At 42.9% G+C, this 16106-nt stretch overlaps 1 protein-coding gene across 8 annotated transcripts in view; it reads right to left on the bottom strand.

The window, feature by feature from the left end:
• syngap1b (synaptic Ras GTPase activating protein 1b) overlaps positions 1-13252 on the bottom strand; it is a 72263-nt gene extending 59011 nt beyond the window's left edge. For 7 of the 8 annotated variants that reach the window (XR_007399851.1, XM_049026483.1, XM_049026482.1 and 4 more), the window contains exon 1: positions 12944-13252. Coding sequence is in view for 5 of the 8 variants with exons in the window: in XM_049026483.1 (XP_048882440.1) it covers positions 12944-12965 (22 nt within the window). In the remaining 3 variants the exon portion in view is untranslated. Of the gene's footprint in view, positions 1-3047; positions 3793-12943 lie in introns of those variants that run through there. The other variant, XM_049026484.1, reaches the window with a different exon arrangement.
• Between the last annotated feature and the right edge of the window lie 2854 nt (positions 13253-16106).

Consider the following 16106-nt stretch of genomic DNA (forward strand, 5'->3'; position numbering starts at 1 on the left):
TTATGATGTAATACAGGCCATTCTGATTATATTTAATTGAACTGCCTGCGTCCAAAGGCTCACTTCAGTCTATAAACTGCTTATCAAGATGGAATCACACATGAAAGGGATTCTCTGTTAAGCTGTTCATTAACGAGCCTGGATTCCACACCAGTGGAGGAGCGACAGGGAGATACGGAACATTCCGCAAACCCCGCGGAGTTGGTGCGGAAAGGAAACCCTACGGGAGGTTAACGAGCTTTTCCACTGGAGATATACTTTGGGTGAGTCCAGTAAGGCCATGAAGACCACTGGATTAAACAAAGCATGTAATGAACTAAAAGAGGCAGCTCAAGGTCTTTTTTTTTCTTGCAGACACCCACTCCAGGACATCAGCCACATGCATTTCCACTCTGCAAGTGGCATGTAATGATTTAGTGTCACATGTTATAGACATGTTTTATGCCTCCTTCCCATAGACTTTAAGACCGACCCTCACATACAAAAATCTGTAGTTTACGAACAAAACCAGGAGAGACTTCACAGGGCTACTGTAACTGAGAGATGAACACTCTGAATGGGTAAAAGGTCAGGAATCTGATGTCACATTCTCAAGCATCAACCACTTTCTGCTGAACCTGCAAAAAATTATCCAGTGCATAACCAGGGGACTGGTTACACAGCACACGCGTGACCCTGGATTTACCCTTAAAAAAACACCATGTTCTGTATTGTGCTGCTCTTCCACTGGACGTGCTGCAGCAAACCAAATTAAAATCAAAGTATTAAGTCGATCCCTCCTTCCCTGTCTAATTAAGCTGAGCTCATGAATTTTTATTTTGCTTATAAAGAAGCTCAAAGAAAAAAAAATATATACAAAACAACTGAAAAAAAATGAATTAGACCAAAAAAAAAAAACTTTTGGGAGTTTTTAACTAAAAAAATTCGTAACACTAATTTCAGGATCACGAATGAGATCAGAGTAGCCTCACCTGAGATCCTTGCACCACTAATGGGAGCGGCATAAACGTGTTCACTAGGCACTGGAATAACAAGCTTAAACTGTCCTGAAAGAATGAGAAGGTCACAGGGGAAGGTTGCAGCTGAAAGATTTCGGGAGAAAGACGTCGCCTTTGCGTTTGTCCTCTAATGAATATTTGTGACAACTTTTCTGTTTCATATAGTTCTATTTCTACCGTGTCTGCCTTCTGAACGGCCGAGAGAGGAGAGGGTACATTTTGAAAAAGATGATGTCATTGAGTTATACATAATGCCATATTGAAATTTCATGCATATTTGCTACACATGTATGTATTTCTGCTGTTCAGAGCCTTCTTTGACGTTTGGAAAGCATTAACAGCCAGTTCCCAAACAAGCCAGCCTTACTCATCATTGTCCTTATGGTAACCAACATGGTTATATTGACAATACACATTGCTGAGTTCCACACTGTACTAAAAATGGCTGTGCAAACCCTTCCCAAGGAGGATAGTTCACAAACTGGCTGACCATGGCTAAATTCCAGAGAAAGATTTTGGGTTATAATACTCCAATAGGAAGAATAAAGCACCGGCAGACACACTGTGATATTATCTTGGATTGCTAACCATAAAAGCAATATTATATGTGACAATGAACATGTTTGAAATAAATTTGGCCTGATATCCTTTAAATGCCACTCTTACTGGTTTTAATTAATATATTTAGTCCTTTATTTTAATATATATTATATATATATAAAAATTGTTAAATGTTAAACATGTACTTTGAATTTTAAGCCTTTTTATATCTTTGTTGGGCAACATTCATTTCGATTTTATTTATGCACTTATTGCCAGTGGATCTCTGGAATGTCTGCAGATCTGCAGCAATTCATCTGCCAGGCACCGATCTGGAGATCATTTTTGTCCACATGGCGTCACTGTTGCTAAACTTTTGAGACTCCATTCCCAACTCATAAAACAGGAAACAAGGTTACTGCCCAAGAGATGTCACTTCCGAAACACCCACTCCTGTTCGTTCTCGCTCTCCCTCACGCCCCCAGCCCGTTGCCATGACAACCGAGAAAAGAATAGAATATAAGTGAGTGTTAAAGAGACAGATGATCAGAGACGCAGAGACAGGGGGAAAGAAAGGAGCCAGGAAGAAACAGGGGAGAGACATGGACAGGGAAGGTGAGAAATGGAGTGGGAGAGGAAAGGAGAAAGATAAATGGAGCAAAAGACAGAGGGATATGGCAGTGGAAGACGGACATATGAAGGAGGAGAGGACTGAGGGGAAGACAAACAGGGTGAAGTAGGAGAGTGAAAGAGGTGTAGAATGGACCATGCCAGAACAGACTGAGTGAGGGAGGGAGTGAGTGTGAGAAAAAAGGAGTGATGGAGTGAAAGAGAGATGCAGAGGAAAGGAGGACACTTTTTGGAAAAAAGAACCCACGTCTTGTTCCCATAGCAACCCAACCACCCATGAAATACTGACTAGTTCCTTCTTTTTCTTTTCTCTTACTCTGTATATCAATTATTTGCATATTAAGCTGAAGCTTAAATAAGTTTAAATGTTTTTTAATAGATCACACTAAAAAAGTTACATAAGCAACCCGATCTTGAATTAAAGTAAATCAAAATAATTTAAATGCCACATTCAAGCCAAGTTAGAAGTTGAACTAGATAATGATGATGATGATGATGATGAATGTATAGACTAAAACGCATGTGCTTGAAAATGTCCAGTTACATGGAGAGAGCATGAGATAAACACACAATTAGACAAGCAACAAAAAGGATTAACACTGTTATGCAACATTTCAACTTCTTCGCTTAAAAATCCTAAACTTTAGCTTTGAACATAACATAGCAAGAAATGGTATGTTCAGTCCTGAAACTATATATGAAACAGTAAATTTTACTTGAAAGTAATTCAATGTGAGCACTTTGTATTGATTTCTCTAAATATAAAACTTTCACTCAAACTCACTGTCAGCCTCTCCAAATCCCCCTCCCTCTTTTCCTCGTTCTCCCTCTCTTTACCCATCTGTTTCTCTGCCTCCCACCCTCCCCCTGTCGTTTTACCTCCTTCTTTTTCCTCTTTTCTTGTTCTCTTTCCTTCCTTCGCCGTACATCCCACTGAGCCGTGCTGCCAGGCCAGCGCTTCAGGGTGCCAAGCCCCGGTCACGTTTGAAGTTTCAGACTCCATCTACCCACATCTTTTGTTCGCGTGTGGCTGCGCTAATCAACGATCAATGACTACGTATAGCAGTTATATTAAAGATTAATTTACAAAAGGGGGACGTCTGAAGGGTCACGGGGAAGTGAAAAACGACAGACGATCACCACAGGGATACGTGTGAAGAGGTGCGCGTGCGAGCGTGAGCGTGCACACTATACGTACGCTGGAGTCCTCGGTTATAAAACCAGTGCTGTGAAGACTGGACAAGCTAGCGGAACGTGAACGTGTTACATCACTGTTTTAAACGGCTCTTTAACGCCTGATTTTTTTTCCAATTCAAACCGGAATGGCTTTGGTGGCTCAATTCCAAAGAGGCGTCGTCTTGACGCACAGTGAAGCGGCGGCGGCGGCGACGTTTGCCGATTTTCGCCGAATCCTGCCGTCCCTTCTTTCAGCTCGCGCCCCGTTCACGACCGATGACAGGTTAACAACAGCGAGCACATCATCTTGACAGCGACATAAAAGGATACGGGGATTCACTCAATGAGTAAAAGAGGGGGAGACATGCTACGAAATGCAAACTGCTGTGTAAGAGCCTAATTATCTGCTTCAGGTTGTACGGAAGGCACGTCACTCCCGATCCACCAGTTGAACTTCGCCCGTGTGTTTGTGAGCCCATGTGTGTATGTGTGCCACTCTTTGGCCGCATGTTCCGGTGAGAGACAGCAGATCGGGTTCCAGCCCTGAGAGATGAAGAATAATTATAGTCATCTGTCCTCAATCCAGAGATAGACTAAGAACTGTGTCATTGAATCATTACCCACAGGGCACTTAAACACACCTTACCTCCTACTCCCTATAAAAAATAAAAACTGCTCACACAGTTTTTTTTAAAAAGGATGAATTCTCTTTTACATTGAGGAAAACGTACCTAAACCCCAAAGACTGGGAATTAGAGGGCAGGGGTATTCCGGGGAAATACCATAGAAATAAATGACACCACTCCGACTTCAATTTTTACAAATCACACGGTCATGATATTTAGCGATAGTGTAGCGATACGCAGCTAAATAAGTATGCGTGAGTGAATGAGTGCGTGCGTGTATGTGCACTGCGATGCACTGGCATCCTCACCATCCTGTACAGTGTACCCCAGTCTTGTGCCCTGACCACGATTAGTGGTTAAAACCTGCATGGATTAATATAATATTTGTGTGTATGTATATATACTACTTAGTTCAATCTAGTAAAACCACAAACATTGCTAACAAACATCTCAGTTAAACTCCTGTAGCTCAGTAAGCAAAGGCTCCATATTAGCAATGCAAAGGTTGTGGGTTTTAATCTCCTGGAGCATACAGACTGTAACGTCATGTTGGATAAAAGTGTCAGGTGAATAACTTATGTGCAAATAATCTAAAAGCAAGAGACATCTGAGCTAAACTCGGGCATTTTAAATTACAAAACACAAGATCTGCAGACTGGTGAAATAACCCATCTCATGGATCAGTGTTCCCGGACAATCATACAGGTCACACAGTTCTGGCTGTAATATCAGACCTGAGTTTAGATCCAGACCTCCAGCTAATAATCTTGTCTCGCCTTAGGGATGCAAGGTCGCGGGGGGGGGAAAAAATATGTCATGCCAGACAGACGGCACTCTGGGAAACAGGGCAGACGTCATCTAGTTATTCAAATCTCTTCAAACATTAGCCAGCAAAACCTGAGTGCACCTCTTCCACGCATGACACGACTCGAACCCCTCATTGTTTTTTCATAGCATTGTTTCACTGCTTTATACCACATTATATACACTAACAGGATTTCATGACTATCTAAACACGGCCATAAAATATTATAGCTGTTCACCAAAATGCCTTGTCCAGCATTAGCCGAAATCCCACTCTAATTGAAAACTGACGGCATCTGTGAAAATGACGCCATCAAACTGTTGTAAAACTCTGCGTAACATGAACACAGAGTGAGGACATTTTGTGTACATTTAGCACAGTATGGTTGTCACTGGACCCTCTAGATGGCACATCTCTAACTGAAGGTTGGTGCACTGGATGGATGGTGCACTGATTCCCTGGTATCACAGGGAGAGATCACTGCAAATCTGTTCACTCATCCCTAGACACTTGCTGCTTCTTTTATAAGAATCCCCCCTTCCGATGGTTTTCATAAACAGAAAAAGGGTAAAACGTTAAGCATTCATACAACGTCCCCAGTTACTGGAGCACATGAAACACATATACACTTAGTGAGGCAGGGATCTTGAACCATATAGAAAAATAGGCGACCTTTCACAATAGAGTGTCATCCTTTCAGAAGGAGGCTATGTGAGAGATAGTAATACAAGCAAGCCCCCCTGCCCTAAATAAACGATACACTTAAATTAAATAATAACATCAGTTGGCTTAAAATGTGCCTTATATTGCATATTAATTTATGACCCAGTATAAAACAACTGGCGGACTTGTCGTCAATGTGGATCAGCACTGCAATATTTTTACTATCCTTAAAAGAAATCACCATCGTCAGCACCCTTCAGCATGTTATCTGGACCTTAGCAACTAACCTACATTCTCAATCAAGGATGCAACCCTTTTCCAGCACCACTGGGGCTGATGCCGTCGTCCTCCATCTGAGCTGCAGCTGCAGGGTCCCACCTCCTCCCTTCTGCGTCACGCACAGTAGCACTAAACAGGCTGACATACAGTGTGCCTTGCTCCAAGCCTTATTAGAAGAAGCTTCCTGAGAAAACACACACACACACACACACACACGCAACAAGCCGAAACATTTGATTCAAGTCACAACCTCATCGAATTCACAGACACAAATTCGCCGAAGTGTTGACATTGCCATGAAGTTGGAGCTCTGACACGTTACTGCAGATGAGTTACTGCAGTCTTTTACACGGCCTTGTCTTCAGCCCATCTTACTGTATGTATCACCAAGCGCTATATACGGAAACACATAATGTGATAGCTTTTTTTTGTACTGTTTAGTCATTCGGTATTAAGTATGAACCTTCTTCAACTGCTAATTTTGGGAAAGAAACTTCCAAAGCAACTAACGTATAACCTATAGATACACGGAATTTAATGTAACGGTTCTTTGAGCTAATATCCATATCGAACCTGCTTATTAGTGATGGGAGACACGAGGCGCCCAAATCCTCCGTGTGTGACATTACCCAGACATCCTCACTGGCCATCTCACAGGTTTCCACTGGGATTATCCAGGCAGCGATAGGCGGTGCACTGGCAGTCCCACTCACTGCGAGTCTCAAAGCCTTGTTTTTACCATCACTATATATATATGTCATGCACACCCAAATATCTTCACTGGTGAATATATGAGAATACTATTACTTGGTTACATAAGAGCTCAATCTCTGCTATAATAATTATCATTATTATAACTTTATTACACACTCTCATACAAAATATGCCAGACCATGGTGTTATTGGAATGGTCTCCAAAAGCACCCCACTGTTTTCCAGTGAATTTCACCAAAATCGCAGTATTAAAACTACCATGGAGTATGTTTATGATGTTATGAGATCTGAGGATGGTACTGACAGTATCTATCAAGCTATAATTGGACCAAAACCAAATCTGGGTTTTCTAGAAAGAAGCTTGAACCACTAAAACGAATAGCAGATAGATACTGAGTAAAATTTTTTTTTTTGATCAACCCTCACAGATTTGCAGCTTGGTCAATGTGACGAGACCGTAGATGTTTCCGACCAACGGCAGAAGTGTTTGGCGATGTGTGGGCTCTCCTCACTTCTTTTATATATCTGCCCACATGTTTCTCCATCTGGTTTTGCGTTTGGATCCGTTTGCGGTGTGTGACGCTTCTCTCCTTTTAATTATAGCACAGAGAGTTACCCGCAGTCAGTTCTGAAAATGGTTGTAACAAAATATCGAGTGTTCAGTGTTTTCAGTACGTCAGATGTGAAGATTCCTGCAAATCTCCACACAGGCAACTTCTGAAGTCTCCTAAAATAAGACTGTCCATTTTGGATCAAACTGACTGCACAGTGCCAGGCAATTGTAGGCACCATCCTCAACCCATGAACAGAAGCACGGTTCCATGATGTAAGCATCAACCGGGGCGTGGAGCTCATTACCGCTGTGGGGGTTGAGAGCACTGGATGCAACAGCCTGCAGTCCCAAAATTCAAATTGAAATTCAAACCCCGGCTTCTTCTCCAATGCCCTCTCTCTTCAGCACCTTCCCTTTGACCCTTGGGAGCCCAGTAAATCATAACCAAACCCGTGGACCCATCATGGCATCGGTGCATGTCAATATGAATGGAGGAGAACTCCATCTCGCTGTCACACCATGTAACAGGACGAATGGCAGGCTTTTGTTAACCTCATAATGGGCTGCCATTCAAAGTTTATTCAATAACTGCGAGTCATTATGTACACTTATGCCAGTTACAAATGCATATTGGTTCATACAGAAGTCTAATTATAAGAAGCTATATATATATATGTGTGTGTGTGTGTATGTATGGAAATCTACACACACACACACACACGCACAGATGCAGTATATATCATATATATCATCATTATCCTGGTGATGGTCATGAAAAATACATACATACACACACACATATTTGTACATGTATATATATATATATAAATGTGTGACACACACACACACACACACACACACACACACACTAACAGTGTTTGCTGTGTTCTCAGCTCCTTTGGCAGGTCAACCACAAGCCCACAAACTTCCAGATGGTAGTCTGTGTGTGTGTGTGTGTGTGTGTGTGTGTGTGTGTGTCACACATTTCAAGGCTGTATACGGCAGGCAGAGCGGCTCAGCGTGTATGAGGTCTTTCGACCGATGCTTTAACAATGTAATGGCAAAATCAGAAGATGAGCAAAGATCTACAATTTGAAGCCCGGAAAGTAAATATTAATAGATATTAATCAGTCAAACTTGAGTTGGCTGGGATCGGGGGGGGGGGGGGGGGGCACAGTAGAGTGCAATTTCACTACTAATTGATCAGACCCTTAACGAAGAAAAGACCGTGAAGGGCTTTGTGGTATCCCAAAATGTCAGGGTGCATCACTCGTGCAAGTCTGTGCTTGTTAATTACGAGTCCTTCGAGTGAGCACCATCGAGCGCACTTTATCTCGTCTTCACATCCGTGAATCTGAAGAGGATCAAGCGGATTCTGGAAATTCACCCACCTCCCAGGAACTCAGTCCCCTCTCAGCCACAGTCTCCTCATTATCGTAACAAAAGATGAAAGATATATCATATTATTTGCTCTGGGCCAAACACATTGGGCTGACCATGTATTTAAAAATGTCTTATGTATTTATATATGCATCTGTGTGTGTGTGTGTGTGTGTGTGAGCGTACTAGAAATGAAAACATGTAGCATGCTCAAAACCACAGTAGAAGTGGCACGGCTTGATAGGGAGGCATGTTTTAATTATGCGTTCACATGCTACTTTTCTTCAGGGAACACTAGCTTTGTCAGTCTGTGATGAGGTAATCAAGTCACAAACATCTCTGTTTGCTACGAGCGACACAGCGGTGATTTAAGTATACTCATCTTGAGGTTATAATACTGTAACTTGCAGTATAAGCAACTACCGTTGTCTCTGTGGTGCAGCATGGGATTGAATTCTGTCGCAGGGTGAAATTCCTGCCCGTTCCCAAAGTTTAACGAATGGCCACAGATACATTATTTGCTGAAGGCTGGATCGTCAACCCATTGAGAACTAACGAACAGCTTTAAATAATGTTGCAATCGTAAATTCAGGGTGCAAGATTATCCTTATGCAACCAAGAAACAGTTTTTTTTTTTTTTTTTTAATTCCGAAATAAATTTCCGCCAAGGCTTTTCAGCTGTTCGCACATCCCACCTCCAACCCGTCTTCACCTCAGTTCCCAGTTTGTGATGTGTCATGGCGAGATCAGCCGCCTTGCCATGATGGTCAGAAATGATTGATCCAGGAGTTTCCAAGCCAGCTCAAACCTCCATGGCACAGCAACCCCTGTGTCTGCCTAACATCTCGGTCTGCAGGATTTCTGTCTCCTGAGCAGGGCGGACAAAGATATTTTTCCTTGACTACCAATAAAAATTAGCAGCTGTAGTTACATGGTCCTTCATTAATGACAGCTGGATGGCCATGTTGTACTTCCTGCACACAGGAGTTCCCCCATCTCCCAAACACCTCATGCGGATCTGCCCTGACATTCTCAACGGCCACCCAGCCATCTCTGCCCACACAGACCCTAACCAGCAATTTCCTCATGCTCAACTCCAGCAGTACTTGCTAGTTTCTCGGCCCAGCAGATATTTCTCATAGTGCCAGCCTTATAGCTCCTTTACTGGGTCATGGTCCTGTTTCAAGCCTCATTTGCTACCCAAACCCTCCAAGTAATCTGAAACCCTGCAGTTCGTACCTTCCTCTCATCGCTGACTGCCATCCATCCTCTACCTTGGTCAAGCTTGACTAGTGACCAGTCATAACAAACAGATTGATGAAAACCCTGGCCTATCACTTAACTTCAAGACTTGTGCTTTACTTGTGCAACCACATTCATCTGGCTCGTCCCTTCGCTAGTAGTGTTTGCCACCATAATTTGGGGTTTCAGACTTCACAAGTTCATACAAAACCAGTGACACAACAAACTCACTACATTTAGACAATAAAACTGGACCAGCGCTTTAAGGTAGGTATCCCCGCTACTGATGCAATGATATTTATGAATGTATATAGTGCCAAACTTTCCAGCTTGCAGCTGACTCGTCTGCCAGAGACAAAGGTCGAATGTCCTGACATGGGTGCCAGGGGCAGTGAGCTGACGCAGCATGCGGTCCTGATTCGTGAGCGCGCAGCAGTCCGCCGTAGGTGTGACAAGTAGCACACAGGTGAAGCAAAGCTGAGCCATGATTGACCTGGCGAGAGGTGAGCGGACAGACCGCGGTACGGCACCAAGCCAAACTGGTATAAGAGGACGGGGATGCTGTTCTGTCAAGACCCCATCTGATAAAGGAGCTTCACAGCCATAAGGTCCCTTTAACACAATGTCGTTTTGTTTTTATAGAACATGAACAGCAACTGAACTTTACAGTCACTAGCTCTATAAAAATGCCATCATTCAATAACCAACAAAGTTCATATCTCTATTTAAATATTCCAGTTGCACAGATGGCTTTGTTTAAGTCCCAATTTTATGTCGAACCCGGATAATCACCATATACTATCATTAATATATATTTTATTCTATTTTAAACACATTTACGTTGATTTAAGAGCCACCAGTACTATTGTTTCTCAGTGATTAACAGAAAGTCAGTTTCAGACCGTTAAAATGTACCGTAAAAACATTCTCCTGTGAAATATATTTCGAAGTAAAAAAAAAAAAAAAGTTATAAGAGCCCACAATATAACTTCTATTTTATATTTGTAATAACCTACTAATTTAAAGTGTCAAAGTTCTGGGCTATTTTGATTCCAGTGCTACATTTCAAACCAGAGAAACAAATGTAATACAACTGGGAAAACTGGGTTAGTGTTGGAGCATTAACCTATAAAGTTATTAACTTCTAGGGAAGTTCCATCAAGCAGGCAGTTTCAGAAATGTCATGCCTAACTCAAAGGGATATATTAGGGATGAAACAGTCGAGATGTACTTTATTTAGCATTTGTTTCCTGGGTTTTAAGAGGACGTCTCAGGGAATTTGTTTACGTACTGTATAGAGGTTAGTATGTGGCTGGCGAAATCTGTTACTTATTAGCTTATACGTAGGTACGTTTTCAGGTCCCCGCAATATAAATCTCAATTTGTATCTGTGAATCTGTGAGTGCAATTAAAAAACTGAACAGACGCAAAGTCTTGTATTTAGTTTGGTTACTTATGGTTAAGGTTACGGCTGGGTAGGGGTTATGGGTGTGTTTGGGATTAGGGTTTATCCCATAGAAAGGAATGGACGGCCCCCATTTAGATAGGTACCAACTTGTGTGTGCGTGTGTGTATGCGTGTGTTACCTGGTTTTGAAAAAGAAGTTGTATACGTACTCTAGTCTAGAAGACTCCGATATGACGTTACAACTTAAAGCGAAAGCAAAAGGTCCTCAGCGTACCGTGACTGGGGACTTAGCGGAGCATCACGCCGCAAGTAGTGAACAGGAGCCGCAGCGCGTCTTCTGAAGCTCCGCCGCGGACTAAACGCTCTTCGCGGCCGGAGAAAATGAGCCCGTTTCTCTCGCGTGACACCTGGCCGCTCGTTTCTGCCGTTATTTCCAGTTTGCATAATGTAGCTGCAATACGAAGAGATTCTGCAGCACGATGCGCGCAGTTCGGGTGGGATGAGTCGAAAAGCGCTTCGTGCCGTGGCGGCCACGAGTAAAATAATAACTGAAATAAATCTTGAATATTCGGACACTTCATGTGGGTTTCAGCGTTTTAACGCGTCGCATTTTAACTACTGTGTCTCACTTCCAGATTCATAAACGTGAAAGATGTGTGATTATTTTTTTATGTGCAAATTGTTTTCTATGCGCCAAATTTAATTGAGCTTATCATACACAGTTAAACTGGAACTCAAGGGTTGAGGAGGTCAAGAAGATAAATTAATTCTAATAGGATTTAAGGGATTGACTTGACATTCACAACAATCAGACTCTAGCCAAAGAGTGCATACTGTACATGTGATCACGACCCTTAGACGTGCTATATTCCACTCTGGCTCCCTTTGCTCTACACACCATCAGCAGTGTGACGTTTTTCAGCTCAGCTCACACTCAGCTCAGCATCCGACCCCAAAATTAACTTGGCAGCATCTCGTGGCCGCTATTCTACACCAATTTGCTGCATGTTGCAATACAGCAAGTGTGCACATTTCATTCACCTTCCGTTAGGTCACAGCCTGAACTCTGCTCCGAGTAGAAGAAATAGACGAGGTGAGACAAGTGGCCCTCGGTGTTGCACGTTTGCTGTTTTTTTCTTCGTGGTGGTGGGTGCATGTAATCTAAATGTACGTAAAAATGCCTGTGTTGCACAATCCCCAATCACGTCAACACCCCCCCCCCCCCCCCAAAAAAAAAAAAAAAATTAAGCTCTCCAAGTTCAATGCGTGCCTGTATATAAAGAGCGCATTTTATGCCATGCACATCCACGATTTCCAGCGGCACCTTACACCAAAAACTGACCCCAAAGACACCTGATTTCTCGACGTTGTTACTATTTTTGTGTGACACGTCGCAGCGATGAATAACAATCTATGCAAAGAGGTGGGAGATACATCTTAGGTGCTTTGGCTAAATCGCGGATTTCGGGAAGCCACTTTAAAGTATATGGGCTCTTCCTTTAATTAATAAGTAAGCCAAGATATCCCCGTAATAGTACAACAGTACACTTGATTGCATCTTCTCCATATGGCCCATTGAAACACACACTCCTGCAGGATCTGTCAAGGATTTAGCCTTCCACACATAAAACACACACACACACACACCTGCCAATAAGCCAATAACACTCTTCAACAAAACGACACAGGTAGGGCACACAGCACATGCAGGCACAGCTGCAGACGAGCAACGGAACGTCCAGATGAAGCGCATGGGAAGCTATGGACGGCACTATGGCGCTTAGATGCCCCCAGTCCGCTAAATTCCGCTTAACCGAGCCGATAGCGCAAGAGAGAGAGACAGAGGGAGAGGAAGAGAGAGAGGAGAGAGGGAAAGGGGTGGAGAGGGAGGGGGGTGACATGCAGCGGTGAAATATATCAGTTCTCTTACCTTGAAAGGGAACATAGGACATGTTCTAACGGCATTGAACGTGCTCTTCGCCTCTCGACAATCTCTCGGCGAGTAAAAAAATGACACACCAATGGAGAAATAAATAAATAAATAGCGTGTAATTTACAGTTGCCGTCGACGGTGGCCAATATTCCAGCGATATAAAAAAAGCAAGATCATAATCCACGCTCGCCGAGAGTCAGTTCGCGGTGGCAAAATGTATAGCCTCGTGTATTACAAAATTATATGCACACATATATCACACGATCCCGTTATAGAGGTGTGGGGGAAAAACATGAGAGGAAGAGAGGGAGAGAGAGGGAGAGGGAGAGAGTGAGAGAGAATGAGAGAGAGAGGGAAGGGAGGGCAGTGTGAGTGCGCCTCTGTGTATTTCCCAGTACAAATATACACCACGGGGTCCTTTTTGGTTCCGTGGTTAATGCAAGAAAAGTAATTCCCGTCCAATTTCACCGTCCTGCGTCCGCTGTCACGCACGGGCAAGAAGGACGAGAGAAGGATGCGAGGATTACAGTTACGGGCTGCCATTCTGCTCACACATTAGGCTTATCATCCTTCCTTCAACGCATGGGTTCCTTAGCTTTCAGCGTCACTTTATGTATTTTCCCAGCTGTAGTCTACCTAAGCATGACACTGACATATGATTGCTTATCAGTGATTAAATTATTATTATTCTTTTAGTACTGGTGAAGTTGACATTTGGTAGCATAGTAACATTTTTCTCCTTTTTCGTTGCAGGCTTAGGAAATTTTTAGGGAGGCTTGCCACATTTCAGTATCTTTCATGCCCAGTTAAAAGTACAGTATGCCTTTCTCGCACAAACAGTGAGGCCCCAGTGAGGAAATCCAGTGACGATTACTGGGTAAAAATAAAAATCCTACTCATAATCGTCATATAACGTGCCTTATTAGGTCATTATGTAATGGGGCTGTATTCATTGTAATGTGCAATTAACTTTCCTCCTTTCGGCATATTAACCGTAATTCACATGATTGATATATTGAAAAAAACACGCATTGATAGTAACAAACTGCAAGATGCCCAGTCGTAAAGCTATGGATCAGAAAGCTGATACTATAATGGTTTTGCTGGGGGCAGCGCAGCGCGACATGGAGCCAAAATGGCGATAACTTGGCAGTTTCCCTAACTGTTCGAAAAGTTGGACATTAATCTTAGAGCAGCGCTGCCATCTAGCGGAGAAACATGTGAACAGCATGTTTTTAATTCACAGTGGGTAAATACGGTTCGAAAAGATGACTGCACATCTATAAAATAATCTGTTCGCTTTTTGTATAATTAAATATGTATTGATTTTGTGTTATAACTATATGTATGACTATACATTAATTATATATATACATTTATTTATTTTAAACATATTGATTTTATTCCGCAACTCTGACTAAGATAATACATGGGTGTTTTTTATTTTTAACCATTATCCATGTTTCTTAAAGTGGTCATTATGTTGTGTGAGTTGTGTCCATCAGTAAACCAACTGTCATTCATCAGTAAGTTTCTTGGCAGGTTGACCAGTGGTTAACCAAACTTGTCTCCAAACAGCAGTAAGCAGTTAGAGATACGCAGTGTATATTGCATAAGATCAGGGCTGGATTGTGGTCCTGTTAGGGCTCTGGCCACTTACATTTTGGAGGCCCCCCTGTCACAAGAGGAAGAGTGGAGGGTTGGGGCCCAAATTCCAGTTAAATGGCCTTGATTCTGCTCCACTACCAAGGCTTGATGATTTAGCTATCTTGCTATGTTGCAGCTTGACAGGTCAGGAACTATCAAAATGTATCTGACAAGCTAACAGCAATATTAGAGAATACGTCAGGATCGGTGCCGTATCAGATCCATTTCCCATATGTCTTGTCCCCACTAGGCCAGCAGGTGTCGCTGTCCATCCTGTTCCCTCATCTGTCTCATAGCCCATAGTCCATAGTGTGTTCCCCGGCTCCCCAGGCTGCTTTGTGACTTAACAGGCTTAGTAAATGGCCACCATTCCCATCTCCCCTTTTGTTGTGTGTTCAATGATGCCTAGATCGAGTCTCAACTAGTTGCTTTTTTTGTTTGGCAGCTGTTATTCTTTGTTCTCCTGGTTTATTAAATGTATGTATTCCTGTTACATTATATATGTTTCCTTTGCTTTACTTGGTGTTTGAACCAGCTGTACCTGTTATTTGACCTCACTTGCTCCTTCTTGCCCCTATTTCTATATGGGCCACACCTGAAATTAACTTACATTTCCACTGCATTTCAGCCCTGCCACAAAAGGACCTGCTGGTATAATTTCAGTGATTCTCTTGTTAACACAGGTGAAAGTGTTGATGAGGACAAGGCTGGAGATCACTCTGTCATGCTGATTGAGTTAGAGTAGCAGACTGGATGCTTTATTAGGAGGGTGGCGTTTGAGATCATTGTTCTTCACGAAGAACTTCCAGGAGAGAGGTTCAATTGTTGTGAAGAAGGCTTCAGGGCACCCAAGAAAGTCCAGCAGGCACCAGCATGTCTCCTAAAGTTGATTCAGCTGTGGGATCTGGGCACCACCAGTGCAGAGCTTGCTCGGGAACGGCAGCAGACAGGTGTGAGTGCATCTGCAGGCAGAGGGAGGCGAAGACTTTTGGAGGATGGCCTGGTGTCAAGAAAGGCAGCAACAAAGCCACTTTCCTCCAGGAAAAACATTAGGCTATGACAGACTGATATTCTGCAAAAGGTGCAGAGATTGGGCTGCTGAGGACTGGGTCATTTTCTCTGATGAATCCCCTCTCCAATTGTTTAGGGCATTTGGAAAAAAGATTGTCTGGAGAAGAAAAGGTGAGCGCTACCATCAGTTCTGGCTCATGCCAGCAGTAAAGCATCCTGAGACCATTCATGTGTGGTCTTTTCAGCCAAGGGAGTGGGTTCACAATTTTTGCCAAAGAACACAGACAAAGAATGGAATAAGGAATGGTACCAGAACACCCTCTGAGGGCAACTTCTCCAAACCATCCAAGAACATTTGGTGATGAATGATGGAGCATCGTGCCATAAGGCAGAAGTGATAACTAAGTGGTTTGGGGAACAAAACATCAACATTTTGAGTCCATTAATCCCACTGAGAACTTATGGTCAATCCTCAAGAGGCTGGTGGACAAACAAAAACTCA

This window comes from Brienomyrus brachyistius, chromosome 9 (assembly GCF_023856365.1).
Source record: "Brienomyrus brachyistius isolate T26 chromosome 9, BBRACH_0.4, whole genome shotgun sequence".
NCBI classification, from domain to species: domain Eukaryota; kingdom Metazoa; phylum Chordata; class Actinopteri; order Osteoglossiformes; family Mormyridae; genus Brienomyrus; species Brienomyrus brachyistius.